This window comes from Erigeron canadensis, chromosome 1, assembly GCF_010389155.1.
Source record: "Erigeron canadensis isolate Cc75 chromosome 1, C_canadensis_v1, whole genome shotgun sequence".
Classification (NCBI taxonomy): domain Eukaryota; kingdom Viridiplantae; phylum Streptophyta; class Magnoliopsida; order Asterales; family Asteraceae; genus Erigeron; species Erigeron canadensis.
Window position 1 is genome coordinate 42221323 of NC_057761.1, and position 18445 is coordinate 42239767.

Here is an 18445-nt window from a genome sequence, read left to right on the forward strand (position 1 = left end):
CTACTCATTTGTGACCATCCACGACCCATCTACCTCTTTCACGACACACCTAATCTATCCATAACACCCCGTGAGAATTTTAGATGTAAATTATCTTTATATACTTATTTTCTGGAGCTATGTTTTGTGAAAGGTGATACAATTAATCGGGGAAAAAAAATAAGTAACCATAGGTTAAAGGCATTTATATAGAAAAAATAATATCATAATGTATCTATTAAGCGGATTACAATTGTTAACACATCTTATAGAAAAGATGGTTATGGTTTCTAATTTCTCTAATAATATAGTAATTATTTCGTTATATTTGTTAAACACACTTCATAGTTCATTCTATTACACCACAATTTACCTAAAGACAAACCCAAACCTAGTACGAGTAACTAACACAAAAGTCAACCCACCGACACGCATCTCCTTCCTTCCTTCCTTCATCCCCAGATCATTCCCTCAATCTTAAACACACACACACATATACATTCGCACATCTATATCTATATATCATGTGTTCCAAATCTAACTCACTCTATCAATCTTCATTCCCATAACACACTCACACCTATCACACATGATTCTTAAGATCAATTTTCACATATAGGTTCACCCTGGTTAGCTTCATATAAATACATATTTCTATATGTATACATTCACAATCAACTTAACTCAAATCTTGATCACTACCCATTTCATTTCCTTGCATTAGTCTTTATAAAAATCAAATCTTTCTGAATTTTAATCATGGAATCCCCAAAGGGTCCAAGCCCTAGACACAACACAACCATAGATGTTCATGAATCTGATGAAATTGTTACTAGATCAGATCATGTTTTTCAATCCACAAGTGCATTGGAAATCTTGAGAGAAACTGTGAGGATTTTAAGGTATAATTTGAGTGGATTCATGGCTATTGGTTCTGTTTTAATTTGCCCTGTTTCAGCTGTTTTGTTATCTAATGTTTTAGTTGATCAAACTATTGTTAAAAGACTTGCTATTAGGTTGTTATTATTAGCTAAATCTTGTGGGCTTCCTTTAAGGCCTTATATAGAACATTCTTGCCTTAAGTTTTCGGAAGCTGTGGTTTCGACTGTAATGTGTTTCCCTTTGTATATCACATTGTTGTTGATTTCAAAAGCTGCTGTTGTTTACTCTGTTGATTGTACTTATTCACGAAAAATGTTTGATTCGTCCAAGTTTTATGTGATTATGAGAAAGATTTGGAAGCGAATCTTGTCAACGTATTTGTTAGTTTGCACTGTGATAATTGGTAGTTTAACGTTGTTTCTAGTCCTACTCGCGGGTGTTAGTAGTTTATTTTTAGTAATTGGGTTGTCAGCTGATATGATTGTGTATGCTGCAATCATATTCGGGTTGGCTTTCTCAGTGTTCTTTGCAAATGCTGTCATTATATGTGATCTTTCTATGGTGATTTCGGTGTTGGAAGATGTATCTGGCTCTGAAGCGTTGTTGAGATCTACTGTTCTGATTAGGGGTCAGACGCAAGTTGGGTTAATGATATTCCTTGGTTCCACGATTGGGATGGCGTTCATTGAGGGATTATTTGAGCATCGTGTGAAAACTTTGAGTTATGGAGATGGGTCCTCGAGGATATGGGAAGGACCACTTTTGGTAGCCATGTATAGTTTTGTGGTGCTCATTGATTTCATGATGAGTACGGTTTTCTACTTCAGTTGCAAGTCTTACAGTTTGGAAAACGCCTCTAATATAGAGTGTCAATCAGTGTTAGAGTCGTTGACTGCTTCACCTGCAGTTTCACCTATGGCTCCAGATGCTCAATAGCATTTTGGGAAAATTGAAGCATTTAGTAAACTTTATGATTATACAGAGAATACATCGAAGGCCATATCAAGTTACTAGCTTTAGAAGCACATTTTTGTGCTAATGGATGTGAGTGATGACATATTGTATTCAAAAGCCTGGTAATGTCAATCTTTGATGAGAAAATGTTACTTTAGGTGGTTTTTGTTTCGAGCTAGATTTAGATACATTATTTCTTTTTGTTGTGGTATAAAAAAATGATGCAGAATTACACGATATCTATTTTGAACTTGGTGTGGTGTACAATCTGTTGCAGAGTTGAGGCCATAAATTAATAGATAGATACAATCATACAAACTTCCTTTTCTTGTAGAAATTTTGACATTCAGAAGTTGTAATTTCACAATTTGTGATGTGAAATATATGGTTATATGTTTTTCTCTTGCCCTTCATGCTTTTCAGTAGTTTGCTTTTGAAAAGTGGAATGTGAATTGTTCTAGATACCTTTCTGTAATCCTGAAGCTGAACCTGATACCAAAATGATGAAAGGAGCAACATTAGATGTTATTTCATGAAAAAGAAAACGGAGCCTGACTGCCTGAGTCTCTTTGAACAGAATCACTCCTTGTTCATAAGTGATGAAAGGAAACATGTTCAACTGGAAAGCAAATTTATGTGGACATCTATTATGTGGGGGTAATACATTGATAAATTGATAATACCTCAACGCTTCCTTGTTAAATCTTTGTAATCTTTGTTTCTTAGTTATATTTTACTAGGATTACAAAATAATAACAACCACAATAACTGAATAACTGATAGTGTCATATGAAGAGCTTGTTATTATAATTCAAGAATATTAATAATAATAATTAATGAATAATAGAATACAATCACACCACTTATGTTGCTGTATTATATCACTATAGCCTATCAGAGGGTGCTAATGAATAAGTAAAAATCATAAATTATACCATTACTAATTTTGGATCTTTAAATTGATCCACTAAAGAACATATCTAAAGATGGAAGATCAAAAGAGCTCCAAAGGAAAGATTGATCATCTCCTTCCTTGCTACTCGAAGAAGAAACCGATTCCATACTCATTAGAGTTTGTTCACTCTCGTATGATCTACCCGCTATTTGATCACCTATGTCAGTTTCTTCGCTATGTTTTGGGCCAAGGTTTGACAGTTGTTCATGCTTTCGGTTTTCCTTCATCTTCAAACATTCGGATATCCCATTGAAAGCATAAAGAGAAGCAGAAATGTTGCGTTCAAATTTCATTCTCTTCATGGCTTCACTAACCATGGACGGGTCCTCATTGTAGTTTTCCTTTGTTATCTCTTCTGCAATATCGAATGGAGAATATTCCATAGACGATGCAATATTGTCAACGAATAATAAGTCACTCAAACACAAATCTATCTCTTTGTTTTCCTCCCCTTTAGGCTCATCTACAACTCTATATCGTTCATCTAAAATAGTACTACTTCTTGAGTTATATTCAGAACTTGCACTAAAACTATCACTAATAGAATAAGTAGCATCTGGGATGTTAAAGATTTGGTTATAGTCAGAATCTTGAACTTGGACTGACTCTTGAAACTGTTGATCATTGTTATGGAAAGAATGGGGTATCGACATTGATGAATTATAAGCAGGATTTTCAAGATTAGCACTATTTCTTGCTCTAAGTCTTTGTATAAGAAGATTAGTGATTTTGGAGGACAGAGCAGGAGATTTGTTAGAGGGATTACATGGCCAAAAATTGGTTCGAGTGTTGGAACCACGAAGCAAACAGGCTGCTTCATCATAAGCTCTTGCAGCCTCTTCAGCAGTATCAAATGTACCTAACCACACTCTTATTTGTTGTATGGTATCTTTAATCTCAGCCACCCATCTTCCAGAGGGACGTTGGCGTACACCAACAAATCTTTTTCGTGCACGTACAGCTCCACCAATGAGTGCTCCACCATTCATGGGCCCGTTCATCACATTATCCCAAACGATTTCGTTGTTACCACCGTTTTGCCCATCTTGTACCTCAACATCTTTTCTCTTTCTCATCATTTTCATTATTGTTTTTGCTAGGTACGTAATAAACTTGTGTTTATAATGACTGTATATATAAGTGATCATTATAAGTACGAGCTAGCATTATAAATTGAAGTATTGTAAAGATCGTCAGCATTTGTTGCAACATATTTGTCTATTGTATAGTGCAATATGCTGATGTGACATTAAAATCACAACAGTCTACCATAACCTTTTTGTTTGACCATGTCAGATATCTGGCATTTGGAAACTTCGCATGCATACATACAAATTAAAAGCTTCAAAATATTCATAGTGAGATGATTAAGTACCGTACATTTAGCAATCTCGACTCAAACGCTGCTTATATGAGTTATATCTCTAACGGGTCAAAAGCTGAAGAGAAAAAGAATTGCTAGCTATAGCTTAACAAGGAATGAGTCAATGTCATATGGGTCGAAAGTTGCCCAAAAGCATATTATCAATGCGCAAAACTCATTAAATCCTTCTTTATCCAAGAAGTCGAAATGATATGTTATTTGTAATCATATTAGACAAAAAGTACTTGCATTAAGAATAACCCGACCCGTTTGGCCTTTTACCCAGTCCTCTAAATTTCTACCTTTGAAATGTTGTCAATTTATGTGCCAATGTTCCATTGTGTAATCGGCAACATATAGAGTGATGAAAGTGGTTTAACTTAATCAATAGCATTAATAGTTAGCAACAATGATAACGAATTAACTTAGGATACTGTTAATTGAAGTAATTAGTAGTGGTAATTGGTTAATAAAATACAGTAAAAAGTTATATAGAAGCATATTTAAGTTAATCCCACAGCCTACAGGGTCCAAGAGTCTATAAAGAATAAACCTATTAAATAATAAGCACACATTGGATGGCTAACCCATGATAGTGAAGTCTCTGGTCATTTTGCTTTTGTCATTGTTGATGATGTTTAAAAATAGCGATGTTGCCGAAGTCCCACGATACAAAAGCAAGTCAATTGCATTAACAACACTAGACTTTTTTTTCTTGGTTATCAAAAATTAAGTATTCGTGATGTCTAATATGCAACAAAGTATGTTTAGTCATGTTTGCTATATTAGTAATGCGTATTTCATAGATGTTCAATCTTGCCGTGAGAAGGGGAAGGTGGGATATATACAGTCATACCGCCTCGGTGGTACGGAGACTGTTTCCAGATAATCATTGACAAAGTGCATGGTAGTAAACAATGTGTGTATGTAACTTCAACTAGAACTAACCACATTAACTTCATCAAAGACAAACCATTGTATTAGAAACCTATGCCTAAATCATAGGAAGTCCCTCGTACGGATATTCCCTACACTTGTTTTCTATATTGGTTTTCTTTCACTCGTTTGGTAGCGTAACATTATAAGTGACGTAAATTAATCGTTTTAATTACGTTACACACCTTATAACCTTGTTTCATTGTAGAACAACATATTAATACAAAATTAGACTATCTAAAATCCCAATCCCAATAAACTGATCAAACAAACAATATGCCTATTTTTGTGTTTATGAACCATAAATACATCTCTATCTCTACTACATTATAAAATATTTGTTCCCTCCAAAAATTTTTTAACTTTTTACCTTTTCAACCACTCATTTTCATTTCTCTCCTTAAATCTCAACCACTCATTTTTTTTCTCTCCTCCATAAAATTATTATATTCCTCTAATTCATTCAAAATCTTTTATCTCAAAAACCCTACATCAATATTATAAAAATGATATGGGTGTTCTTAAAACTTCATGCTCCTTCATTAGAGAGGTCATTCGATATACTTTCGACGAATTTTTAAATCCGATGGCAGAGTCCGTATAGCCAAGGCATTTGACTATCACACTATATGACCTATCACCTCCTATGACCTATCACACTCTATGACCTATCACCCCCACCATCTTACTATCGCAACGCGCAGGTACTTTCTCTCATCAAAATATAACAGGTACTTTAAGAAGGTTTTCCTGCTCAACTTAACCGGAAAGAAGAGTCTTTGACTCATGTACACACTATCAAATGAGGTTTTCAATATACAATTATACATGTTAACTAGCTAGCTATCTTTTCCATTTTTCTTTTTCTGATTTTTTTTTTTTTTCTGTTAAAGAAAAAATCTAGCTTTGGAATTTAGACACGACAAAACTAGGAAGCTAAACTGTTTCATGGAGACTAAAGAAAGATGCCTCAATTCGCAGCATATCAAAACCTACACATCTGTATTTTTGTGTTGTTTTTTCTTTCTTTGAAATTAACACCCATACCTCGTACAACTGTAAAGTACAAATTTCGACTAAGTGTTAAATATCAAGTACATTGTGCACATACATGATTAAATATATTCAACTAGATAAATGCCAATACAAATTTCTGTTACTATGGTGAAAACAATCAGCCGTTCTATCTACGCGGTTTGGATATTCAAGACAATAGCTAGCTAGCCGTTTCACCGTTTGTACTCACACGTTTTCTGCATCTCTGTCTCATTGCAAGCTTATGGGAGTTGCACTTATCATGTTTAGAACAAATAACTGGATGATGTTCGATATTTACAAACAATTTGAATATCAGATTGCTCATACGATCATTCAGCACATGGTCCGGTCCAAAGTGAAGTTTTGGTTAAAACTGAACCACGATCTGTATGTTACAAAAAGAAAACATTGAACTGAGAAATTAGGCAGAGGCCGCGCGAACGCAGGCCCCCACTGCCACAAATTATGACGTAGGCTCGATCACTTGGACCGACCTTAGGCGGGCACCCCTCCTAAAGTGCAATGGAGGTCACCAACCTAGGCCATGGACCTTCTTGATCATCCATTGACCCCGTCCAGGTAAGTGAGTTTTCCATTCCCCTCTCTCACTTTTTATATTACACACCCCACTTGGGATTTTTCTTTCTCTCTCGATGTGGGATAATGCTCCAATTTCCAAAACTCTATAATCTGACTATATACTTGCTTTTTTCTTGTAACAATTAAACATGATTATTACTATATCTTATTTAGCTATATTGACAGATTACGAATCACTATACAATCTCTATATTAAGTTATTTTCTACCCATTTCTAGTCATTTATCCACCCACTAAAGCGCGAAAAGAATGCAACTTGAAAGAAAGGCGACTGTTGATTTGAAGAGCTGAGAATATGGAGAGATACGAGATATGCATATGGACAACATTTATATCGAATTGTTAAGATGAAAATGAAAGAAAAAGGGATAATGAAATATCAAGAGTAAGTGAGTGAAATGGTGTACTGCAAAAACTAAATGGGCAATATATTTGATTGTGACGTGCGATTTGATCATGTCACGAATGAAGATTATTAACGACAAGAAGATGAGACTTGAACATTGAATGATTTCAAGAACTTTATAAATTCATAAATATCCTTTCACCCCATAATATGTTGTAAGAGTTCGATCTTCACCATTTATGCATTCAGTCAAATTTTATGTTTTTTTTTAAAATTTTGACTTAATAAACAAAAATAACTGTCAATTACCTATTTTTTACTTAATACATTCAGACATTATTTATACATTCAGTTACTTAACTAGATTTTAGCCCCGTGTCCAACACTGGACACGGGATTTACAATATTATCAATATTAGATCTTCATACATTTAAGTCATAAAAACTTATAATTTCAAAGAAACACAGTTTTAAGTGTTATATTTTGCAAGTTGTAGTACAATAATCATAGGTTCGTCACTGTCATTATTAACTTAGATATATTGATGGCGCAGGATCACAAATAATTTTTTTCATATGCTAAATATTTTTTTATTTAATTAAATGATTGTAAATTTTAAAAATTTCTCTCAAGTTGATGGCAAAAAATAAATATAAATTAAATATTCAGGGCTAAAAAATGTAAATTATTGATGGAAAACAAAAAAGTGTAAATTAATGAGACTTTTTCTACAAATTAATATAAATATTAATATAATAATATATTTGGATAATGATTATTAGGGTTTTTAGTTTGTAGTTTATCTAAATGATGACATCATCAAAAGTTAATTTGATGAAATCGAACGATGTGATTGGTTAATTAATCATTAGTTCAACTGTCTTATAGTATATATTAAGATACATTCAGCACTTAATGACTAAAAAAAAGAACGGCCCCTAAGACATATTTTGTTATCGAGTAACGATAAATAGACTTAAAATTTATATTTAAAAATAGACTTATTTTATCAATTCTCATGTGTTGTGCATTTTTTTTTCTCTCATTGTGCTTACCTTTACTTTTATCTAAGCAATTGATGTACAAGTTCATGAGATAACGAGATTGAGGTGTTTGTAGTATATCCATTCGATGAATAAAATTCTTATGAAAGTAGTCTTCTACTCTTCTATAGAACACATAATACATTATATTAAGCAAATCAGCAAGTATTTGTTTGCAAAGTATAATTGATTATGTGTGTTCATTGCCTGATACTACACAATGAGTTAATCACAGTCGGTCAAATGGGCTCAAACTCAAGCTTAAATCAAACTTGGAATAGATACGAGTCTGATCAAGTATGATCTTAAGGGCTCGATCGATTCAAGTTTTTCAGCCCATAACTTTCCTTCCTTTATTTAAATAAGAGATATATTTGAGATGACATGATTTTTGTTATCGGTATAGTTTGTAAGTATATCTGAAATACGTTTGATAATCATTTATGATAATTATTATATAAATATTCAAACTTTTCAGGTCTAAGTTATACACTCTTAGTTCTTGAGCATGTGCTATGAAAACTTCTCGATAGCGTGGTGTCTTGAATACTAACTACTAAGTCGTTAAAAAAATTTAAAAAATCATTGTTAAAAAAAAGATAAAAAAAAAAAAGCTTAGCTTTGCTTAACTCGTTTGCAGCACATTATACCGTTCTTGATGCATTGTTTCAATATTATTTACGCAAAGCTTATGTTGGGGTTCATGATCGGTACAAAAAAATGGTTTGACTTGGCATGAGTGGAACGAGAATCCTTTTAGATTGGTTTAGCTTGGCTCGTGTTTCTTTGCCTCCTGTATCTTTGTTAGTCTTTGCTGGGCTTATGCCTTTAGCTAAGTTGATCTTCGAAACATGGTTGGGATTACTTCAAAAATACCACGCAGTGAAACCGGCGGCTCGTTCTTATGGGTGGTAAAAGAGATAAACAGACAATTTAAATCTAAACTTGGCTTGTTATTAATTCGAATGAGTAAACTAAATACATTACCTTTGTATATTTAGGCAACAAACTATTGGAACCACATTAGTGTGACCGTCATTGATCATGTATCATTTCTGATATGATAATTGACGATAACTGAAATCTCTATATCTAGTAAATATATAATTGGCTTATTTACTCTTAAAGATGTAGTATAGGGCTTTTCATTAGGTGATTGTAACTAAAATGACTAATGGTGCACACATTAAACACCAAAGGGGTTTAAAGTATAAATACTCTCCTTATATACAGAGAGTCATTAACCCTAAGTTAAGGAAAAATCTAATCACACACATAATACCCTAATTTTCTTGTGTCTCTGCTCTCTAAATTCGTGCATCAAGTTACAGTCGAATTACTCATCTCATTATTACCCAATCACCTTGTTATGGGAACCCAGAATCAATAACAATCATGCTTATTCCAACACAAACTACCTATTAGACTCAAACTAGGACAAGCTACCTTATTAAATTTAAACTAGGACTAGGACTAGGAAACAAATCTCAAAACCTAATCCTTTGGCCCCAAGTTTTGTCCCTTTAAAACTTAGAAAAAAGATTTACTAATAGGTAGGAGTTTTTTTTCTCGTGTTTTGGGTCACCGTAATTGGCATGAGTTTTTTCTCACTCTTTTTGTAATCCTCGCAGGTAATGTTTCGGGATGAATCAAGATTTTATTGTTTGTTGTAGATACTAGATTCATATGTATATGTACTGTTTGTTTCTAGCACCTTGCTAGATACTTACTAATAGAACTTCCGTTCTTTTTTTAAAAAAAATGCTAATGCATGGGCTATGGCCCATGTATTTCTCTTATTGTTTATTTATAAACAAAATTACTCGTACTTTTTATTCGTTTATAAAACAAAAAACTTCCTTTCCTTTTTAAGCTTGTTATCTTTAAAAACAACCTAAAATACCCTTAACTTTTAATACTTTCCCAAGCTTTTTTTTTAGATAGGCATGCTAATCTACTCCTACTTCTGAATTACAGGCATGTCTATGATGAAAGCAAGACTCTCGAAAAATCCCTATTAATCCACCTTCACAAATGTGAGAAGTGAGACTCGAACCCAGATAAATCCTCAAAGGGCAAAGACCTTACCAATGGGTCACCAACCACATTGGCTAATACTTTCTCAACCTACACACTACATTTACTCAAAATACCCCAAAAATATTTTCAACCCCTATCTACTCAAACTCGTTTCTCCCATTTATTCATAAATTTAAATATTTTTACCTAAAATACCTATAGTATCCTTAATGAAACTATTATAACATATGTCCTTTAACGTATAAAATAATCACACTATCTCCTTTTACATTAATTAATGATACAACATTAATAACTACGCCGCTACAGTTATTGCTACCACCATCCGTCATTGTCACAACGTTGCATTACGCGGGTAACCTTTAGTTTATTTTCATAAAATAACATTGGCCATTTACTTACTATCTTTACTATCTTATAAAACATTTTGGGTTTTTCTTTATTTATGGTAGTCTTAAAATTAAGACTTTAAAATGTTTTTAATAATGAATTTAAAATATTTATTTTTTAACTCCTAAAATAATTACATTATCCCCTTTATATCAATACCCTACACCTCTCGCCGCCATTAGCACCAGTAGCCACCATCATACCGCCACTGTGACCATCCACCACCGCATCGCGCAGGCATCGGTCTAGTAAATATAGAACAGTATTGAAGCATTTTATGACCACTTGATTATTTTGAAATCACATTGGTCATTTACTTACTATAAATAGACAACAGTATTGAAGCATTTTATGACCACTTGATTATTATTTATCATTATCTTTTCGTTAACAAATTAGCCATACGCTATTTTCGATGTCGGCCGTCTCGCATAAGACATGTATTATCTTTTATTTCCTTTTTAATTACTAAAACTAAAGGTCAAGGAAACTCACATAGTTAACACAAAGTTAAGATTATTTTTTTTAAAAAAGAAAATATAAAAACTGACCCTAAAATTGATGTGTCAATCCGAGTTCGAATCATGATAGTGCCTTAAAAAATTTGTGTCTTTATATCTTGATAAATATAGTATTATTAATGTCTCATCTCCAAATAGCTTTAATAGAAGTTAAATCCTTAATTAATTGTCTCATCTAATCTAAACTACAAATAAAAGATTACTATCATAAATAACACAATATAAATATAATCAAATTAGACTTATGTTCGCGCAATATGATGGCAGTGGGGATGGTTATCGAAGCGATGGGTGGCGGGGGTGGTGGTGGTGACGGTGGGGGTGGCAGGGGAACGACGATAGTGATAGATGTAAAAGTAACTGATGTTAAATGTAGTAGTGCAGTTATATTAGGAGTCGAGGGATTTATATTGTAAATTATTGTATTAAGGATATTATTGGTATATTAGGTAGAGATGTTTAAATTAATGAATAAAGGGAATGAATATTTTTAATTTTTTAAAGATTAAAAGTTTAAAAAAAAAATGGTGATTTAATTTATTAGATAGTCTCCATTTATGAATGTCGCCACAGGGAATCTCGATCTTAACTTTTAAGTTACTGAATAAAGATGGGACAATCATAGATAGTTGGAGATTTAAATTACACTGAAGTGCAAATTGATAAAAGATAACTACATTGGTGTCCGCATGATGCAGCGGCAGTAACGACGGCGTTGACGGTGTGGTCATTAACGTAAAAGTGAATTTTATTGCGGCCAGAGATGTGAAAGGGGGGAGGAGGGGACGAATCGTGATTAGATTATTATTATGTGTTTCTGCGTGAGGGAGACATAGAAACTGAATTTTTTTTAAGGGTATTTTAGTCACAATTTATAAAATAAAAATAAGGATATATTAAAATGAATGATAAATTAGACATATCAAATTTTTAAATTTTAGGAAAGGGGTAAGTTTCTTTTACAAGGGAATAGAGATAATATGGAATTTTAAGCAAAAAGTATACATTTTAGATAAACAAAATTGAGTATATAAACCATTAAGGATTTTACTAATCATAACACTAAAAACTTGATTTTTATGTTAAAATATACAACCTTTTATGTGCATTAGAGGAGAGGGAGTGATTGCGGTAAAAGGCTTCCCCGATGGCGGCCGCGCGCGGGCACACCGCCGCCGGTGGTTTGCCAAGGGAGAGAGAAAGTGAAAATCGGTGTTGTTCACCGATGGGGGGAAGAAGGAGAGAGAGAAGGGAGGAAGAGAGAGAGTTGATTGATTGGTTGGTAAAAAACGTGAGGGCCCCACTGACCGTTTGAAATTATTGTAAAAAAAAAAGCTTGGATAAAAAAATGGCATGTATCCTCTGTATATTCAAGAAGAAGAAGACGACCCAAATGAGTGCTTTTTTTAATATAATTATTATAGATATTTACGTTTTTAGACCCTGTAGTTTCATGTTCTACAAAATTTAAAACTATATTTATATTTGTGTTGGTTACATTTCAGCCCTTGTAGTTTTATTTTACCTTATTATTGATTATCTTTTTATTTATATATATATATATATATATGTTTGATTTTATATAGTTTTTTAAATAATATAGGTATTAAAAGTATATGAAAAATAAATGAAATAATATTAAAAATAAATAAAAAAAGGAATGATGAGGTGGAAATTGAGGGAAGATGGGGAAAAATGCCGCCAGTGATTGGGGAAAGATGGGGGAAGATTGAGAAAAATTGAAGTGGAAAGTTTTAATTGGTTACTGATAGGGGAAGATAGGTGACCACTTACTCCCAACTTAACGATCAAAACCCAACTATTAATTAGGAGAAGTGATATTCGTACCATTGTTTTTGATTAATATATCACAAATAACAAATTTTACAGCTGATTGTACAAGCCAGTATTACACATGTGTGGTACATTAAATATCATTTCCCATTAATTAGCCTCATGATAATATTTAGCAAAATTAAAGTTATGTACTCGTACTTATATATACTGTTTTTCAATTATTCGCGGTGTCATAAATAGTGCTCGTCACTCAACAGCGTTAAAAATACAAAAATCATCAATATCTAAATTCACCTTGCCCACTTCTTGATTCTTGAAAACAAAAACATAAAAAATCAAATAAATTAAAAATTAATAAAATATCAATCAATCTCCGATCTAAACAAACAAAGCCTGAATGAGCGGAAGCGAGGGAAGCTCAGGCCATTCCGCCGGAGACGCACAGCCACCACCGGCAGCGGCGGAGACCGGAAAGAAGAGAGACAAAGCGAAAGTAAGCCGGACATCGTTAATTCTATGGCACGCTCACCAGAACGATACAAATGCGGTGAGAAAGCTATTAGAAGAAGATCGGTCGTTAGTTCAAGCACGTGATTATGATAATAGAACACCGCTTCATGTTGCTTCGCTTCACGGATGGATCGATGTTGCTAAATGCTTGATTGAGCATGGCGCCGATGTTAATGCTCAGGATCGTTGGAAAAACACGGTAATTTTTTTTTATATATTGTATACCTATATATATAACTGTATCTGTATCTATAGTTTTGTATATTTAGTGTTATTTTGCACTGATAATCCATACATATCTGTATAATAATGTATATAATAATTTTAGTTTATATATATAATTGAAATAGTTAAAATGTTGAAATAAGTTATTTATGTGAAAATAGGAGATACTCGAAATTTAGTTATGATGAAATTGAACCTTCAGTGATCACACTGCCACGTCAGCAACTGTCATTGCGGTCGAGCCTCTTTTTACATGTAGCGGAACACTGATATTTAACATAACAGTTATAGAAAGACGACACGTACTTAAGCAAATTGTGGTGTCCTTCACGCTGTTGATCATACCGAGAATGGTGTGGATCATGCCTTGACCACACGCACTTCGGATGCTTTTACGGCTAGGTGGATCAACATATATCATGTATTGTTATTGTGTGTATTATATCTTTTAAACGTGACAGGTTAGATACATTTTAGTGCAGTCAACCCTATTAATAAGTAATGATAGCTAAATGTTGATAGAAACTATAGTTAAGGTGTAGCTGTTTAAGGTGCATTGCAAGCCTCTTTTAAACAATGAAATTATTTAACTCATACTTGTTCAAGTCTCTATGGAAAATCACTCTTTTGGATGAGTGTGTCTGCAAGAATATTCATCGTGAACTCATATCAAAGCAGTTGTAGATTACTAATACTTTTAGGCAAGTATTTTGTGGCTGGAGAATATATAGGTACATACAGACACTAAAAATTGTGAGGACCTTTTCTTCTTTTTATTTTTTATCAAATCTTATATGGGTTTGGATTTTGGAAATGCTGGATTATACGATGCCTTCTGGATTTTCTGTATGTCAACGTCATGGTGCTTTCTTTGATATCATCTAGACATAGACTGAGTGTCCACAAATGTGGATGACACAATTTTCTGAATTTTAGAAAAATTAGTACATCTTTTACTTTATAAGTGCTAACTGGAGCCTGAAACAAATAAGAAGTTATAAAATAATTGTATATGGTCCTGCACTCCTGCAAGCAAAGCAAGATTACCATTGTTATGCCCGAGTGCTCGAATACCTATTTCGTGCCTATTCAAATCACTTACCTATTTGTTACTATTTATCTAGTTAAATGAAGTTAAATTGAAAATTGAAGGTGCTCACTATATATAATTTGGTATAAACACATGCTGCTTCTATTTTATCATATACATGGCACTGTATAGTGTTATAAGTTAAATGTTGATTCTGTTTATATATATATATATATATAGGGGTAAGATAAAATGAGTCCACCTAAAAAAAGTCCATTGATTTTCGTAACTTACACACCATCATCATCATCTACTACGATATACAAGACTTTTTTGTAAAAACACTAAGACTTTCCGGCGACGGGCCCACCGGAAAATCATGTGTAAGTTACTTAAACATGTGTAAGTTACACATCTTACACATGATTTTCCGGCGATGCGGTGGCCGGAAAATCATGGTGGTGGTCGGAGTTAACTTACACATGTGTAAGTTACATGGACTTTTTTTAGGTGGACTCATTTTATCTTTCCCCTATATATATATATATATATTTCAATAGAGGTTATCTAACAGGCTTGACTTGGAATCATAGAAACTGTAGTTAGTTTTAGATACAGTGTACTCAAGTTTCTCGCAAGTCTCTTATAAACATTAAACATATCAAATTTATTCTGGAGATATGTAATCCCACTACTTTGGATTAGTGTATCTGCAGATAGGTTTATCATGGAAATGCAATGCTAGCATTTGGTTGCTATTACTTTTAAAAATTAGACAGCCATGCTGTGTTTACCAGTTGGAAAACTTGTTGCAGGCACTGAAAACGTTATACCTTTAACCTTCTCAAACAATGTTTATATTGTTGGGAGTGAAGTTTTTCTTGAGGTTTTCTATTGAACTTTGTGCTTGTGTCTATCATTATTGTTCTTCCTATGTCAAAGTGATAGTGCATTTTTTGATATCATCCAGACATCCACTGAGTTTACAAATCAGATTTATATACTGTATCGGTGTATGATTAGAATCCACACACTTGGTTCTAGGATAGTATTAATTTTCTTCTTGATTTATGTACTTGTCGTAGATCCTTGATTGCTGAGTTTATTTGTCTGATAATGAGCTTTCATCTAGTTCAATCAACTCACACTACTTGATATTGCTTATTACAGCCTCTTGCTGATGCTGAAGGAGCTAAAAAACATAACATGATTGAGTTACTAAAGTCGTATGGTGGTCTGTCATATGTAAGCTCAACACCACACTTTTATGTCTTTTGAAATTTATACTTGATCTATTGGTCTGTCATATGTTTCTTATTTCATACACTTTCTTAAGGTGGTCTGCATGCTTATTAAAGCTTCAAAATTCTGGAACGTATTGTGCAGGGCCAGAATGGAAGCCATTTTGAACCAAGGCCTGTGCCACCACCACTTCCAAATAAGTGTGACTGGGAAATTGAGCCTGCAGAGCTGGACTTCACAAATTCCCACTTGATAGGCAAGGTCTGGTTGTGTTTGCTTGAATCTGGTAACTCTTGCTCATTTCTATTTATTGACATTATTGATAGTAACGATTTCTGGTAGTAGGGGTCCTTTGGTGAGATTGTAAGAGCATGCTGGCGCGGAACACCTGTAGCTGTCAAGCGTATACTTCCAAGTCTCTCAGATGACAAATTGGTGATGTGAGTTTATTATGCTTAACCAGTGTCTTTGTAAAATAGAGGAATATTCATCAACTTGTAGATGAGGTAATTTTGGGTAATACGCTAATCTATGTAATTTATTGTCATGTCAACTAGCAAACTAATGGAGTATTACAAGTGATGTTTTTTACGACGACCTTTTCTACCATAATGGATATATTTAGTAATGTTTGTTTGTCTTAAACAACCCAGCCAGGACTTCAGGCATGAGGTGAATTTGCTGGTCAAACTTCGCCACCCTAATATAGTGCAATTTCTTGGAGCCGTTACTGATAAGAAGCCGTTAATGCTGATAACTGAGTATCTACGAGGGGTAATTGATGAAAAGATCTGCTACTATTCCTATAGAACTGTCTATCTTCCACATCATATACACACCACATAAGAAAAGATTAGAAGAAAAAAAAGCAAATAATTTTATTTTCTTAATATCTGACCATCAATGTGGATGCAGGGTGATCTTCACCAGTGCCTGAAAGAGAAGGGTGCATTGAGTCCAGCAACAGCCGTAAACTTTGCTTTAGACATTGCCAGGTATTTCTTGTATTACCGAATAAGTGTGGTGGCAGTTCCAACTCATTTACTTACCAATTGGTCAATTTGGGTTATGTTTTATCTCTGGGGTACAAATACGTAGCTTAAAAAAAGGGTTCAAAAGTAACCCAATGTGTATTTTATACAAGAAAGATTATACGTGACATAATATAATATTCAAAATCATATTTTTCATGGTAAGTATTGATAATTAACATTGAAGTTCTTTTTGAACAAGTGATTCAGGTCAACCCAACACAACCCATACCAAAAAGTACATAGTTATGATACCCGTCTTCTGTGAGATAATGACCTTTTGTGTTTGCAGAGGCATGGCTTATCTTCACAATGAGCCTAATGTCGTCATTCATCGAGACCTTAAACCAAGGTTTGTTATACACATCATCCAATATACTGATTTGATCTGTGCACACATTTTGTGTTTCCTGACATTCCTGACATGGTTTACATGGTTTTGACTCTTTTCAGGAATGTTCTCTTAGTCAACTCCAATGCTGATCATTTAAAAGTTGGAGATTTTGGACTTAGCAAGCTTATCAGGGTTCAGAATTCTCATGATATATACAAAATGACCGGCGAGACTGGCAGCTGTATGTTTCATATCCTATATTATTTGTTTACCCACTTAGTAGTTTGCCATATTACATCTCTATAATTTTTTCTTCTCTTCTCATGGTAACAAAACAGATCGTTACATGGCTCCTGAAGTGTTTAAGCACCGTAAATATGACAAAAAGGTTGATGTGTTTTCTTTTTCCATGATATTATACGAGGTAATTTCTGCTGGAACAAGAGTTGAAATAAAGTACTAAAGAGAATTAATAGATCTCTTGACCATTATGTTTTATACTACGTTACAGATGCTTGAAGGTGAGCCACCATTATCCCATTATGAAGCTTACGAGGCAGCAAAATGTGTGGCAGAAGGACACAGGCCTCATTTTAGATCAAAAGGTTACACGCCGGAACTGAAAGAGTAAGTCTTATAATCACACCACATATAGTTTGGCAGACATGTTTGACTATTACTATAATGTCTAAACCTCTGAATATGTACTATTTATATTATGCTGATTTGTTTGTGTTTCATTTGGTAGGTTAACGGAGAGCTGCTGGGCTGCAGATATGAACAAGAGACCTTCCTTCTTGGAAATTCTAAAGAAGCTTGAAAAAATTAAGGAATCAATACCCCCAGATCACCATTGGCATATTTTTACGTAACTAATCGTTGCCCCGCATCCTTTTGTGAACATATTAAAGCCCAAATCATAAGATGAACACAGATAGTTAACACTTATAACGATAAGCAACAACTGTAGCCAGTTTTACACCACCCGCTTCTCTTCTCTTTTTTAAGCAACAGTTTTCAGGTGAGGATTAAGGAACTTCAAGAAATCTGACTCTTTCTGGATTCAAATAATGAAATCTTGACTTAGTTCTTATACGTGTTTCTTTTCTTGTAAATTTTTTGTTAAACTGTTTTTCATGAAAGATAATAATATTACTTGGATCTTTGTAAAATGTGATGCTTGTTTATTTTATTTTTTTGTTAGTTTAACCACATGTTTATTAGAAAA

At 33.6% G+C, this 18445-nt stretch overlaps 3 protein-coding genes and 1 non-coding gene across 4 annotated transcripts; 2 read left to right on the plus strand and 2 right to left on the minus strand.

Moving 5' to 3' along the window:
* The first annotated feature begins 441 nt into the window (after positions 1-441).
* On the plus strand, positions 442-2198 carry LOC122585005. Its single transcript, XM_043757098.1, has one exon. It carries the CDS (start codon positions 739-741, stop codon positions 1795-1797), a length of 1059 nt encoding a protein of 352 aa, XP_043613033.1. The 5' UTR covers positions 442-738; the 3' UTR covers positions 1798-2198.
* A 479-nt stretch (positions 2199-2677) lies between these two features.
* LOC122592777 (ethylene-responsive transcription factor ERN1-like) lies at positions 2678-3855 on the minus strand. Its single transcript, XM_043765090.1, has one exon. The coding sequence runs from the start codon at positions 3853-3855 to the stop codon at positions 2770-2772; it is 1086 nt and encodes a 361-aa protein (XP_043621025.1). The 3' UTR covers positions 2678-2769.
* A 2677-nt stretch (positions 3856-6532) lies between these two features.
* Positions 6533-6694, minus strand: LOC122586223. Its single transcript, XR_006321928.1, has one exon. It is a non-coding gene; the product is annotated as a U1 spliceosomal RNA (small nuclear RNA).
* A 6396-nt stretch (positions 6695-13090) lies between these two features.
* Positions 13091-18409, plus strand: LOC122579578 (integrin-linked protein kinase 1-like). The gene is made up of 11 exons (XM_043751770.1): positions 13091-13554; positions 15781-15855; positions 15997-16113; positions 16198-16292; positions 16506-16626; positions 16768-16847; positions 17176-17235; positions 17337-17458; positions 17556-17641; positions 17729-17844; positions 17966-18409. Exons 1-11 carry the CDS (start codon positions 13243-13245, stop codon positions 18087-18089), a joined length of 1308 nt encoding a protein of 435 aa, XP_043607705.1. The 5' UTR covers positions 13091-13242; the 3' UTR covers positions 18090-18409.
* Positions 18410-18445: the final 36 nt, after the last annotated feature.